The sequence below is a fragment of the Ambystoma mexicanum genome, chromosome 1p (assembly GCF_040938575.1).
Source record: "Ambystoma mexicanum isolate Mex_15411 chromosome 1p, UKY_AmexF1_1, whole genome shotgun sequence".
NCBI lineage: Eukaryota > Metazoa > Chordata > Amphibia > Caudata > Ambystomatidae > Ambystoma > Ambystoma mexicanum.
Genome location: NC_090921.1, coordinates 989152072 through 989167312, shown reverse-complemented (window position 1 = coordinate 989167312; position 15241 = coordinate 989152072). Strand labels below are relative to the sequence as shown.

The 15241-nt window shown below is 47.4% G+C and overlaps 1 protein-coding gene across 1 annotated transcript in view; it reads right to left on the bottom strand.

Moving 5' to 3' along the window:
- Nucleotides 1-1650: 1650 nt before the first annotated feature.
- Nucleotides 1651-15241, bottom strand: part of GINS3 (GINS complex subunit 3) — a 109741-nt gene continuing 96150 nt past the window's right edge. The window contains exon 3 of the mRNA XM_069654531.1: nucleotides 1651-2299. Within this exon, the coding sequence (XP_069510632.1) occupies nucleotides 2069-2299 (231 nt within the window). The 3' untranslated portion in view covers nucleotides 1651-2068. The remainder of the gene's footprint in view (nucleotides 2300-15241) is intronic.

The window sequence follows — 15241 nt, the reverse complement described above, 5'->3', positions numbered from 1 at the left end:
CCCGGGATCCAAAAACTGGAAAGTATGGTGCAAATTCGTCCAATGGTTTTAAAAGTTCTGAAGCGGGAAAACAGGCGCAGGTTTTGCTTTTGGCACTGTAAAAATGCACTCAATGAACAGGCGCACAGGCCAAACTGCTGGATGGTTTTGCTTCAGGAACAGCACAAAACAGCGATGAGCTTTTTGCTGGTTTCCTGGAAATTCATCTGGTATTTCTTTTTTTTTAACTTATGTGGTGGTACATGATGCAATGGCTGTCATCATCTGTTGAACTAGAAATCTAAACATTTTTCTTTACATGGTTTTCAAATGCCAGAGGACTGGATACATCCAGAAAAGGGATCCAACCTCATGCAGGCCGGACCCAGTGACCGCAAACGCATGGTCTCACTGAAATCTGGCATTGGGATTTAGTCAATTCTCAAACTATGGAGGACCGGGATGAAACAGCAGAGGTACTAGGCCTTGACCAGCTATCAGGCAACCACGTCCCTCAGTTCTCTTCTACCTCTACCACTTATTTCGCTCAAGTCCATCTTTGCCTTTCTCTGCATCAGAGCCACCTTTATCTTCCCTAGCATTCCTATAAACCAAACCTCTTGTTCCTCACTTGCCAGCTCCACTTCTCCTTCAACTCCAGATTTGCTCATACCCATCTTTCCAAATTGCCATTGAACCTCCAACTACCCCAGATCCTATCTTGCCTGTCCTGTCATTTGCAGACTATTCTCCAATTTTAGTTCCATCTCTGCCAGCTTCCCTCAACTTCCTCATGCTCCAGTTTTTCACCCTATACAGTATTGCATCCTCTAGTCTCTCCCTCCCTCCTGCCTCAACTCTTTACTTTGGCTTATCTTTATTTTATTTAATCTAATCTGTCAGCACATCCTTTAGCCCAGTTAGGCTGCTTGTTTTAATGTGGACCGCCCTCCTTCACCTATCTTTCTGTGGATAGATTCATCTGCCATTCCACCCGCTCTTCCTTTTCTTTCCTTCTACCACCTTTCTTTCCGTTACTTTTTCATTGATTATTTCTTACCCTCTCCTTAGCAGTTTTTCCATTTCCTTTTTAATATCACAATTGTTCCATTTATTCCTGGTCTGTCTCTCTGTATCGTATGTTCCTTTTTTCCCTTTCTTACTCTCCCTTTTCTTGTTTCATCTAGTTTCCCTTTTTATTTTATAATCTTGTATGGTATGTGGTCGATTCTTCCTTTTCCACCATCTCATTGATTTATTCTTCCTTCCTTTCCTTGTCTTTAGCCAACCCACCCCCTTCTTTCCATCACTAGATTTCTTCCTTTTTCCTTTCTTATGATGACTGTTTCTCATTCTCTTTGTCAACTCCCATTCCATGGCAATTATACCTGATTTTGGGAGGTGATAAGCCCTCGAAGACCCTTAAAATCCTTGCCCATTGCTATGCAGTAGGAGGGAGATAAGTCGTTGGTTCAAGGAAGTAAGGCTTGTGCTGTAGAAGAAAAAAACAAAATACGCACAAAAAGTACATCACGGTCCCTCACACTATATTCGGCACCGGAAAGTGCCGTAGTCCTTTACCAATCAGCTCCTACTACCATCGCCAGCTACAAGCATTTTCCAATGATTCTTCTACTACTGCAAAAGCAACAGTCAAAACATAGGAGCCTGTGGTGTGCAATATGTTTTTACTGAATTATAGGCAAACATGAGGGATCATACAATGTTATGGTCAGAGCCAGTTTAGAGTTGATCTACAATGCTTCTGCAGCAGTATCACCAATGTATGTTTTAGCTACAATTACCATTTGGTATCTTAGAAAAGCCACAGTACAGCTCTTTGGGGAGCATATTGATGCAGTCTTAAATACGGCATCCAACTTAGAGATTCGGAATGCAAACACTAGATTTGTTTGTGTACATATATTTGTGCCAATTCTGGAAGCCAAATGAATATGCAGGTACAAGTTTCTATTTCTCCAGTGTCACAGCTTGTTTCCAATTTGAAAGCTCTGCATCTTCACTGTGGAAAGTTTGCTGCATTATTCTGCTGGAACGGTTCTTTGGATTCTACACAGACACCTCCAGCTCAGTCTTCTGTGTTAGCAAACTTTCTCTTCTTGTAGTTCTGGACCAAGTTAGAGGCAGTGATCTGGGACGCCTTGCCCTTCTCCCAACTCTGAAAGTCGTTCAGTCCTTTCTGGCCAGCTTGGAACAAGGCACGCTCCAGCTCATCAAGCCGCGAGACAAGTCCTGATGTGTCCTCATTGTATGCGTTCTGGGAAGAGTCCATGATTCTGCGGAATCTTCCAACAAACGTCTGCAAGAAATAATTGAAGAATTAAAAGAGGCACCAACACAAAGGTAAGTGGCGAATAACTTATAATGATAGTTGCTTACATTGTGCTTTAGCAAATGCACCATACACAGAACTTTCTTAAATACCGTTTTTTTTTTACCCAGCCAAAGTTGGCACTCATTTACCGACCCCTGAAGTATAAGAGGCTAAGTTGGCCTTGTTGGAACTCAAACATGAGGAGTACAGAACACACATGCAGAACAAATGACAACACACACGAAAACACACACCCACACACATTGCAAACATTTATTTTGACAGAATACTGCCAGGAAGATGTAGGCAGTTTACAACCCATTATCAGGCAGACTTAAAGAACAAGTGGTAATACAGTTACCACTTGTTTTTCTTGTTACTGCAAAACTCGTAATGAGGCCCCCGGTGTTAAACAGGAGGGTTACAGACCGTCACCTCACCCACAGCAGATGGACAATATTAGGCGACAGAAGAGAGTAGCAACGGGATGGGTCAGCAACTTAATGTAAATTACAATTGCATTTAAAATAAAATCTAAATCAATCAAGATTATTAATTATGGACCGGCGAACAAAACGAATGTGCAAACGCTGCAATTAATGAATTTTCCAATGGTAAACTTATTTATATTTAAGTGGAATTATTTTGTCAAACAGGGCAGAGTTTAAACACAAAACCACGACAATGGCTCCTTCTGATATACTACCAAGTAGTTTATTATGGAACAAAAGAACAATGTGGATAGAGTACGGAGGATCAGAGGGAATGAACAACTCAGGCACACAACCTTTGACTTTCCTTTGGGTCTTCAATGCTCCTCACCCAAGCTGGAGAAAACATAAAATTCAAGTTTTGGGGGGACTCAGAAGTGTGTGCAAAGAAGAAAAAAGAAGTCTCTCGCAACAGCACCAAGGAACTAGCACCCCATGGGCTTGCAGGGACGTTAAGGTGAGAACTTATTGCAACAAAACACCTCACAAACAGCTATAGCCACCTTAACTTCGCGTCCCCTATCGCGCGGCCTAGGATCACAATAACAACATCGCAGATGACATCAAAGGTGACATCGCTAATAGCATCATATATGACATGGAACAAGTTACTTACCTGTAACTGTTGTTCTCCAGCATGGGTCTGGCATGGATTCACATGCTCATGAATATTCCCCGTCGTCAGGCTGGGAATCCTCGGTAAAGAATAAAATCAGTATCAGTTTCGTTTCTGATCGGTCTTTCTTAGTAGTAACCAATCACTGGTTTCTGGGTCATACTGCCCGCAGCCAATGACTGCCCTCTCCCTAAGCCCCGCCCCTGGCAGCCATCTTCAGATTTGGTAGCACGTAAAGTGGCAGTATGACCAAGTGAAGAGCCGCAGAGGGGTAGGAGGGAGTGTTCGCATGTGAATCCATGCCAGACCCATGCTGGAGAACAACAGTTACAGGTAAGTAACTTGTTCCTTCTCCAGCATGGGGTCTGGCATGGATTCACATGCTCATGAATATAAGAATACACAGCAGTACACATATTCACAACCACGGGAGGTGGCAAGGCTCAACATTAAGCATACAGCAGTACACACATTCACAACCACGGGAGGTGGCAAGGCTCAACATTAAGCATTACATAAACTCAACATTAAGCATCTCTTACCTCCTCACCAGGCCCACCTTCAGGCGAACAGGTTGCGCATCACTGCTTGGCCGACTCTGGACTCCTCCCTGGAATCCCGGTCAACGCAGTAGAATCTCGTGAAGGTGTGCGTCGACCTCCACGTAGCAGCCCTGCAGATGTCCAGCAGGGGCTCACCAGATAGGAACGCCGTGGTAGCAGGGATCGCTCTGGTCGAATAGGCTCTTGGACGGCCTGGCAACGGTCGGTTTGCCAACCGGTGACAGTGCGTGATGCAGCCAGAGAGCCATCTGGAAATGGAAGCCTTCGAGAGGGCCTTCCCTTGGTTCACAGGCCCAAAGGTCACAAACAGTTGTGATGTCTTCCGGAAACTCTTCAGCGCTCTAGCTACATCCGGCGACTGCAAAGCCCTCTCGGCCGGCGATGGGAAGAAAACTGGTAACACCGAAGGCTCGTTGAGATGGAAGTCCGACGGCACCTTGGGCATGAAGGAGGGGTGCGTCCTCAGCACCACCCTCGTCTCGTGAAAAGTCAAGTATGGAGGCTTGCAGGATAGGGCCTGGATTTCTCCCACTCGTCGTGCAGAGGTGATGGCCACAAGAAATGCTGTTTTCCACGATAGGAACTTCCACGGTTCCGAATGCAGAGGCTCGAAAGGTGCCCCCATGAGCCTGGTCAGCACCACGTTGAGCTCCCACGCTGGGGAGGCATGCCTTTGATGGAGGCATGAGCCAGCCCCGCCTTGGCCAGCGACAGCAGGTACGGCAGCACTTGAGGGGCTGTAATTCGCAGAGGGTTAATCTTCTGTGCACGGCACCAGACAGAGAACCTCTTCCATTTGTGTCCATAGCACTTGAGAGTGGAGGACGCCCTGGCCTTTGCAAGCACCTCCTTGCAGTCCGCCGGGATATCGTATCCTCCAAACTCTAGTGCCGCAGGAGCCAGACCTGCAGGTTCAGCGACCCCGGGTCGTGATGGAGGATGGCGCCTCCTTCCCTGGAGAGAAGATCTGCGTCCGTCGATAGTTTGACTGGGGGGGGACGCTGACAAGTCCAGAAGGTTCGGGAACCAGATCTGTCTCGGCCACGCCGGTGCGACGAGGATCATCTTGCACCGAGTCCTCTTGAGTTGGTTGACGAGTCGCAGAAGCAACGGCAACGGGGGGGGGGGGGACGCATATAGGAACAGGCCGTCCCACGGGAACAAGAACGCATCACCCATGCTCCTCGGCTGGGGAAACCTGCTGGCGAACCTCTGGCACTTGGAGTTCGTCGCCGTCGTGAACAGGTCGATCTGGGGATTGCCCCATCGTTGGAAGAGTCGATCCGCTTGATCCTGACGCAGCTCCCACTTGTAGCACGAGCGCAGCTCCCTGCTGAGTGAGTCGGCGATGGTGTTCTTTATTCGATAGGAAGTCGCCTTCCTCCAGCTGTCCCAGCACGTGCTGGAGGGTGACCATCTTGAACTTTTGGGCCTTGATGTAGTTGTTTAACCGACGCAGGTCCAGGATGGGGCGCCAACTGCCTGTCTTCTTTCTGACGAGGAAGTACCTTGAGTATACTCCGGAGCCCCGGAGCTTCTTCGGGACAAGCACGATGGCACCTTTCTTGAGCATCGCCCTTACTTCTAACAGCAGTTGAGGGACGTGATTTTCCTTCCTGGCCATGGGAGGAATGCGGAGGCACTTCTTTAGAAACTCGAGAGTGTGCCCGTGGGCCAGAGCATCCAGCACCCAACGGTCGGTGGAGATGGACTCCCACACGCTGACTAACCTTGCCAGCCAGCCTCCCACCGGGTTGCTCAGGTGGTGTCCCGACGCGACGGCCAATTCAGTCCAGCTTGGCGGCGGCCTTGCCTCCTTGCGACGACGACGAGATCCTCCTGACTTGCTGCGTCCTCTGTAGGCCTCCTGCAACGAGGAGCGGGCCGCTTGGTGGGGTACGTCGAGGAGCCGCCGCCTGATGCCTTGGAGGCACCCTGTCCGCCTCTGGCGTTCTGAAAGGGCGGCCGTCGTTGCTGCAAAACTCCCAAGGCCCGAGCCGTCTGTGTCGGTCTTGATGGCCTGAAGTGACTCATCCACTGTTTTTCCAAACAGGTTGTTCCCGTCGAAGTGCATGTCCAAAACTCTGGTCTGCACATCCTGGTGGAAATCAGTTGCCTTGAGCCATCCCCGCCGTCGAAGGCAAACCCTGTTGCCCAACTGGGGGAACCCGGTGTCAGCGATGTCCGTGGCCATCGTTATGGCGTGGTCCGACGCCACCTCACCTTCCTGCAGGATCTCCAGGGCCTCTGCCCTCTTGTCCTCCGGTAGGAAGTCCAGGAGGGGAGCGATCTTGTACCACAGCTCCCTGTCGCAGCAGGCCACAATCGCTAGGGCGTTGGCCGCCATTTGTCATCGCTGCAGAAGAGATGACTCGTCGTCCCATGGCGTCCAGTTTCTTTCCCTCGCCGTCAGGTGAGGAGGTTGAAGTTGAAGCCGTCTCCCCCGCCGCTTTCTTCTTGGCCGCCGCTGAGACGACCGAATCCGGGGTCGCTGTGCCCAAAGGCGCAAAGGGGCAGAATCGGGGACCCGGTACTTCTCGTACCGATCCCTCTTGGCAGGCGCTGTGGACGGGTTCTTCAGGAGAGCAAGTCCCTCGTCCCAGATATCGTCAATCAAAGGCTCCGCAAGGACCATCTTCCTCTTGGCCTCACGCCGCTGATAGAGGAAGCCTTCCTTCTTCTGTTCTTCAGGGCAGAGCTGGAAAAGCTCAGATACCCTGGCAATCATGGCGTTGAAGGAGCCAATTTCGTCGGGCAGGGAAGCCCATCCCGTCGTCACCACCGTCATCATCCGTCCCCGTCGTGGCCATATCTGTTCCGTGTCATCCCTCGGATCAGGGGGAAGGAGATTAAAGCTGAGCGGGCCACAAGGGTTGGAAAGGCGGGGGGATGAACTCTCCTCTGCTTGTTTGGAGGCCCTGTTCTGCCGGGTCGTCCGTTGGGGTTAGAGGCATCCTTCCCGGGCATAAGGTTTGGATTGCCATCAAAATGGCCACTGAGTTGTCCTGAGGCTCGGGCACTGGCTGTGACGGGCGTGATGGTTGCTCCTCCACGGGAGCCTCGTCGGCGCCAGCGTCGCTCTCTTCGTCCACCTCCTCGGGGTTCCTCCCATGGGACCGGACCTCCTCGAACCTCTTGTTGAGGCCCTTCACGATTTCAACCAGCTCCTCCTCAGAGGCTGTATCCGTGTCCGTAACGGCCACCAGCCCCCCCCACCTCTTTTTCCACAGGGGTCTTATCGATGAGCTGAAAAGAGGATTCCCTCCGTGGTGGCAGGGAAACTCAGGGCCTCGAGGTCGCCTCCACTGGGGTAGCCTCCACAGGCTTCGCCAGGGCCACCGCAACTCTCTCGATAGAGGCCTTAGCCGGGTGAATTAAGGCCTTCACCACCTTGGGCGTGCTTGAGGCCTTCACCTTGGGGGGAGGGTCACCGCCTCGCTCCCCCTTGGCTGAATCCTTCGAGATCGACCGGGGCCTCTCTAGAAGCTTACCCGGGTTCTCGGATTTTCTCTTCCCCGAGCCAGATCATTGGCTCGTGGTTGATGTCGTCAGTGAGAGTGCGCCCTGCCTGGCAGCCGAGGAGCCCGACCCTTCGGCGCTCCCGGTGCCTGCGGACTCGCAGTGCTTTGCCTTCTGTTGGGCCCCTGTCACCTGGGCGCCCTCACAGGATTTAGAAGATCACTCGGACTTATTATTCTCACCTGCAGGGCCCTTCTCCAGCCAGCTGGCGAGGCGGATCTGACAATCCCTCATAGTCTGTTCCAACAAGTTCTTGCAAAACGCACAGTCCTTTTCCACATACGTTTTGTCTTCGTAAAGGCAGTAGAGACATCTCGAATGCTCATCCTCCTTGGAAACATTCTGTAATCCGTATCCAGGGCAGTTCCTGAACAGCTTGGATCCGGGTGTCGAGCTTCCCTTGTCCTGGGCCATGTCCATGATGTAGGCCTCATCTTCTGGAATCCTCCAAGAAGCGTAACTCAACGAAACTTCACCCTTGAGGGGCATAGAAAATTACAAAATGGGTCCCCGTTGATCAGAAGTAGAAACGGTGGAGCTTGAGGCTCGATTCACCGAAAAAATGAGATTAAACTCTTTAAAAAAAAAAATGCAAAACGCAGTAATCGCTAGAGAGCTATAGCACGAGGACTCCCAACACTTGAACATGCGGTAAAAATCTGAGGATGGCTGCCAGGGGCGGGGCTTAGGGAGAGGGCAGTCATTGGCTGGGGGCAGCATGACCCAGAGACCAGTGATTGGTTACTACTAAGAAAGACCGATCAGAAACAAAACTAATACCGATTTTTTCTTCACTGAGGATTCCCAGCCTGACGACGGGAATATTCATGAGCATGTGAATCCATGCCAGACCCCATGCTGGAGAATAATGATTATTTAAATAAAGGTGGCATCAGCTGTAAGATCACTAGGTATTTACCCAGATTTAGACCACCCTTACGTTTCTTCATATGCAATATTAGCATTTTAGAATAGTACATAACAATGAGCACATTGTTTAAAACAGTAAACAGCTACATATGCATCATATCCCTACTTGTGAAGCCTTCCTTTGTAATACTTTGGTAAAAGATAGTAACTGAATTATAAATGGTACAATGCTTAGAATGTTTCTGTTTGTGCCAAATATATCCAAGACATGTTCACTATAATATAATCTGTACATTTACAAACAAAATCAGTAGAAATTGAAAGAGACATGTTGAACCCTAATTATTTACGTTTTAAAATAAACATATGTAAATACTCAATTGTTTTATTGTACGAAAAATGGGTAGACCATTCATTTTCTAAATGACATGAGAAGTGCTTTAAAACAAGAAACTACTATGTATTTAGATCTATTTTAAGATTTCCATACAGGAGTATTGGAAAAAAAAATGTGATTACTACTCTAAATATATATATATAGTAAAGAATGTTTTTAATCATCATTTGCTTGAAAACTTGTACATAGATGTATATTTCTTTCTGTATGTCTTTTGTAAGTGATTAACATGTTAAAATTAAAATAAAACACATACTGTACTAAGTAAAAGTAATCTTTAAATATTATCGAATTTGTTATTACATTGGGCCTCATTCTAAGTGTGCCGGTCTTGCAACAACATGCTGGTTAGCTTACCGGCACCGTTGTTTCCGTACCAGCGCAGTACAACTCTGCTGGGCGGGACGGCACCCGCCCGCAGAGTTTTCACGGGCTCACCTGCACCATTAGCAATGGTGCCGGTGCTCCTGTGTCCCCATTCCCATAGAGTCCTAATGGACTCTATGGGAATGGGGACGAACGGAATTACAAGCGCCTACTTCCGGGCCACTGGACTTGGAATAGCCCAGTGGCACTGGGAAGTCAGGAGCCGGTCATTTTTTATGGGTCCGGCGGCATCCCGCCCGTAGCACCGGCAGGGGTACCGCCGGAACCGCAATGAGGCCCATTGACTTTTGTGTAGGTAATAGATGATGTCACCAGTGATGTCATCATTGTGGTCATAGGCTGCGCAACAGGGGGCGCAAAGTTAAGGTAGCTTTAGCTGAATTTCAGGAGTTTTGTTGCGTTAAGTTCTCACCTTAACGTCCCTGCAATGAGAGTTCTTTCCTTGAATTTCAAGGGTTTCATTATTCCATAGATTTTTTTCTGCACATGGCCAGCATGGCCACTGGCCATTTTAAAACACTACCAGACCACTAGCCATGGCTTTCAGCCATGTCCGGTGGGCATGGCCACTCAATATTTTAAAACACTTGCAACTGTGCGGGAGGTATGGTATCACAAGTAGACACGGACACAAGAGCTGCAAGTTTGAAAACCTTTATTGATGGTTTAAAAGGGGTTGGAAAACTCCTATGTTGCCCTACAACTAAGATGGGAGTTTTCTCGACCATCAAACAAAAAAAGAAAATAAAGTCCTATAAGTCCTTAGTCAAAATAAAAAGGCTTTTACTAATAAATCTAATGCCAGCCCTCTTTCTAATGCAATAAATGTGTAAAGGGGATGTGTAATGCAAAAACGAAAATCAGTGTTCGAAAGAGATGTCAGTATGGCTGAGTAAACTCCCTTCCCCATGTTTTGTAGCAAGGGGCAAGGTGGCACACTTCAATCTTGCGACACACTCTGGTTTCGGACACAAGTATGCTTTTCGTTTCGTGGACCAGGGCCCACTTGGCCTTCCACAGTAATCGGTTCAACAAAAGTTTGTTTCCTTCTGGTTACCACAATTCAGTACACGTTTCCCTGCACTGGGCTCAAACCTTTCAATCACAATTTGTGGGTGTTCCCTTCCTCAACCTTCAATCACACCTTCACAGAATTCCCTCCTTTCACTTTCCTTCCGCTGTTGAAGACTTTCCAAACTGCAAGGCTTTTGCTCTTACCCCGGCATGACCACTCCGATCTTCTTTCCTCAAACGTCACTTTTTCTCTCCTACACCAAGGCCTCTTGGTAAATGTCATTTCTAGCACAGTACAGTGAGATTAAATCGTTAGCGGTGTATCACACTTTGGTTAAGCAGCATGCTACAAGCCCCTTGTTTTATGGCCGGTCTCTTGGTGACTGTTGTGATACATTGTAAAACCCCCAACTACCCACATTTAAGCAGCACAAAAAAAAGACCGGCTGCAAGAATAACAACATATGCTGAGGTACCTTTGCCCCCATTGCGAAAATCAAAAAGGTGGCACCCATGAATAGATGCTCAGTAAGTGAAAATATATCTTAAAGTGAAATATACAAAATCAGTTCAATTGACTTTCCCCTTACAAAAAAGTGTGCAAGACAAAATAGCATTGGACTTTAAAAAAAAAAAAGTAATGAACACCAGAAAAATAACCTAAGAGGAAATGTTCCAATAAATATGCTGGCAAAATATAAAAAGGTGCTCACCTTTTAAACCCAGCAATCTGTCGTGAAATATTCCCTGGAAAACAAAATCCCAATATGAAACCAGTGCTTGTGGTCTAGCGAGTAAGCGTCTGCACTGGGAACATGACAAGCCGAGTAAACTCCATGTAGCCAAATGCTTGAGCAAGCTTGCCAACCTCAAACAAAACCAAGGGGTTGCATCCGCCCTCTGAAACAAAGTTATACTGTACACACACGTGTCCTTTACTTGTGCCCTGAAAAGCAGCCATAATCAGGGGAAAATAACTGCACATGATTGGAAACTTTCTTGCCACATCGTGAACAAATACTTATGACTTACTCTCATTTCCCCTGCGCACCCCCCTATGTCTGGCTTTCAACAATACTCTGCTTTATAGAGAACTTGAAAAGTAAACATAGTCTCACTCAAACATATAGATACTTATAGAACTGTTAGGCAAAAAGTGTACAATTGTGGCATTATCCCCCCCTCCATATTGATTGGGAGACTACAAATACCAGAATGCAATTCGAGCAAAAGGCAAAAAAAGTTCTCCAAGTGCAAAACATTCATGGACTGACAGTAGCATGGTTTAAAAATAAATAATGAGGATGCCCATTCGGTCGTCCATCCACGCAGTAAGCGGGGCTGACCCTGCTTAGCTTCAAAGCCATGAAAGGGCCATCCCCTTTAAGCCTCGTGGTCTTGTAACTTTGGCTCATTTATCAGGCAACATGGCCTGAGGAGGCTGGCCCCCCCTTCCTTACTTTGAAGATAAGCAGAGTCTGTCCTGGTTACTGCATGGATGGCAGACCTGGATGGCTTTAGTGTCACTGGCCATGGTCGATTATTCACTCCCGACGTCCCTATAGCTGTAAAAATATCTTGAAGAAAGAAATATATAACTGCGGGTACGGAATTACACATACCCTTGGCAATCTGTAGTAATTCTATGTTTGAGCCACAGATAGCCGCGGTTATCTGTAGTTTAATATAGCCGCGAATATCGGGAAACCGGGTGGAGATTTCTGAGCACATCACAACCCTACTGGGGATGCAGCACAAATTCTCCTGTGCCTATCACCCGCACGCGAACGGAATGTGTGAGCATCTCAACAGCCTGCTCAAAGAAAAGATTGTAAAGATAAAAGCCACTTTAAAAAAGGGATAGCTTCACGTTTGCCCTTAGCACTGTTTCATTGCGCAATCAGCCCAGATCCGACCACCACTTAACACCCAATAAGGTGGTAACAGGACGGCGTCTGAGACTACCCCTGGCTTCTCCCATTAAGGTATTGACAGATGCAGATGCAAAATCTGCTATTCTTGGAAATTAAATGTACGATTATGTGACTTCTTTGATGGCCAGTGGGTCTTTAATTTCTCGCCAACTGCAGGTGCAGGGAAGAGGTAGAAGAACAGTGAGGAAGATATCATTCCAGCCACAAGTGAAAGAATCCTCAAACAACCACTACTTTATCCAGGGGACACTGCCCTACTGCAGAGTTTTCTAAGGCCCTGGTTCAATCTTACATTTGAGGGGCCCCTTTGTGGTAGAGCTAGCCACAGACCATGCAGTTAAATTGAAAAGGAAGAAAGTATGGAATTACATTGGAGACGTTAAGCCCTGCCGAGGCGAGACCTCTTCCTTTCTAAAAGACGATTTGATGCAAGAAGAAAGACAAAGAACAACACCAGCAGATAACATGGTCCAGAGCCAGAGTTAGGGAAGGACAATACGCACATCTAGGCTAGGTACACTAGCTTTTCCTTACAATAGGTATTCGTCGAGAAAGTAAAGACTGTCCAAGCCATTTGATTTTCAATAGACGTAAAGCATTCCAAGAATGTTTTGCCTGATCTGTGATACGGCAGAGACTCAACGAACGATTCCTCCAAGGATATTTTTGCATGCATTTCTGTTATATGTTGCCCACACCTACCCACCACAGCGGACACTTGGGAATCCATCTATCATTACGCTGCTTGGTGATTCGAGAATCCGTACAGTGCAGGAGCAATTTCTCTTCGCAGCACTCGCCCAATGCTATAGGCGTAGATCTTAATCTAACATACACTAACACAATAATAAAGCATTTCTCAGGCTTGCACAAACCTTTGGACCAACACAAAGAAATTTGCAAGAATAACATCGAAAATATAATTTGTAATATTGTGAAGATGTTTTGTGCCTTCTGCCGTCTCTACCTCTTTACACTCCTTGTTCTACTAAGATTGTTGTTTTCCCCAATCACAGGCCTTGACCCTTACTAATGTAACCCCAATCCATGCTATTACGAAAGCCATATCCGAGCAGGCGATAAGCACTGCTAAGGAAGTGTTAGGTGCAGTGCAAGAGTAGATTTTAACCAGGTAAATTCCTATATAGCTAATTCAACCTGCATATCAAACATGTGGCATAGCCACATGGCCAAAGTGGGGAAACAAACAACAAAAGAGAGCAGTTAGGTCTGCTCTCTCACCCCCTATGCCATGAGGGCATCCAGAACGTCTGTGGCAACTGAAATTCCAGCAGCAAGAGCACAAGGCCCCATTCATTTATCGCTCTGCACCACAAGAGTATGATTCCAAAGGAAGCTTGCCTCACTAAGGTGGATGTCCAAGAAGATGTTCCCATACAAAGAGAACTACATGAAGACTCAGGAAGTGTTGGTCGATTACTGGAATTCATACAAAAGTACATCACAGAGGGACCACGTAAGGGGGAAGTACAGACAGTGATGCAGAAGGAGTTACAGTGTCCCAAGACATTGACCCACGGAAATAGGAGGAATGCCAGGATGCTGGGAAAGACCGTAGATGCTGGTGTAGCCACAAGTATACACAACAGACGGATGGAAAGAAGGAGTGGTTGGAAGCAAAGCACATGCTATCCAGTTGAAGTAGTACAGCAAGAAAATGACAAGTTCCTCAAGGAATTGGAAGCAAGTGCTAAACTGCTCACATGGGTTGAAAACGAAGCAGGGCCCATGCCCATCGTACCGCTCAAGGGAGCGGTTTTATGTTTCCAGAATGATGGCGAAGAAGAGGTTGGGGAAAATCAAGGATGTAAGCAGATTTTGAAGATACCAGGCATGAAGGCAGGAACATGGACCACTACTGGGCCTGCAGGTCAACTGGGGAGAAATATATGTTCACTTGTACATCTGAACACCCCAGCATTGGTAGTGCCAAGGGAAGACATACAAATAGAAGGGTTCCTCCTCAATGAAGGAAAGTTATAGTTAACAGCTCACTAGGATCCTTACTCGTGAGCAGGGACCGATGAGTTTAAGTAGGAGCTTATTTCTCTATTTTCTGTCCAACACGTTTGGTAATTAATGTGACTGGTGCACCACAAATAACCACTCTGACAACATCTGCCAGTTCAAGGGTGTTTATTTGATAACAGATGTCTAGCTAATGAAACCATGGGTTATCAGGGTCGACAGGGTATCTGGCGCTAGGGCCATCTCGACTCCCGGGCCTTGCTCTCCTCTCTGCCCAGGCGTCAATAACAGACGTTAATTCTATGTACAGGAGACCCTCAACCTGTCCACTGCCTGTCTGTTCGGCTTGGCCTATGATCATCTCCCTAAAGATTAGTTGACTGACTCCATAGAGGCCTTCCATCTTTCCCTCCTGTAGGCCTGCTTAATGTTCTACGAGACTGGGAAATGGTTCCTTCTTTCACATGGGCTCACATGTTGGGCACGCATGCACAGTTTTGCCTGGCCCTTTTCTACACTGATGTCTCACAGTGTTCTCCTTGGCACCCCACTACTATCCCTCCGATCTTGCACTCTGCCTTCCTACCTCCACCCTTTGATGTCACTACCGTTTCCTCCTCAGACTTCCTCCCTTCTCTATTGCCCCATTCGCTATTAACACTACCTGCATTTACTGTCCTACTAGTCTCACAGTTGTTACCCCTCTTCTCACTACCACTTCACCTCCTTGCCACTACTTCAACTACCTCTTTGCTCTTACCACTACTACATGACCATAACTACTTCCTCCCCTTGTCTCTCTGCTTCCACTACTACCTCTACCATTTCACTTCTCCTACTACTGCTTTTCTTCTCTCCCCCTCACTAACACCAACCTCTACAACAAATATCCCTCAGCACTACCATTACCTTCACTTACCACTAACTCTTCTCTTGCTCTACCACTACTCCAATCCCTCCTCACACTCCTTCAGAACCACTCTACATACTCCTCTATCAACAACCTGCATACTCCTTCCACACTCTCCTCCTCCAGACATCCTCCTCCATCTTCAGTTCTCACCCAAGTACAACGGACACTAGACAGTTCTCAAATTTACCTTTAATCCCACGATTTGCCGGTTTACCAAAGCCAATCACTCAACCT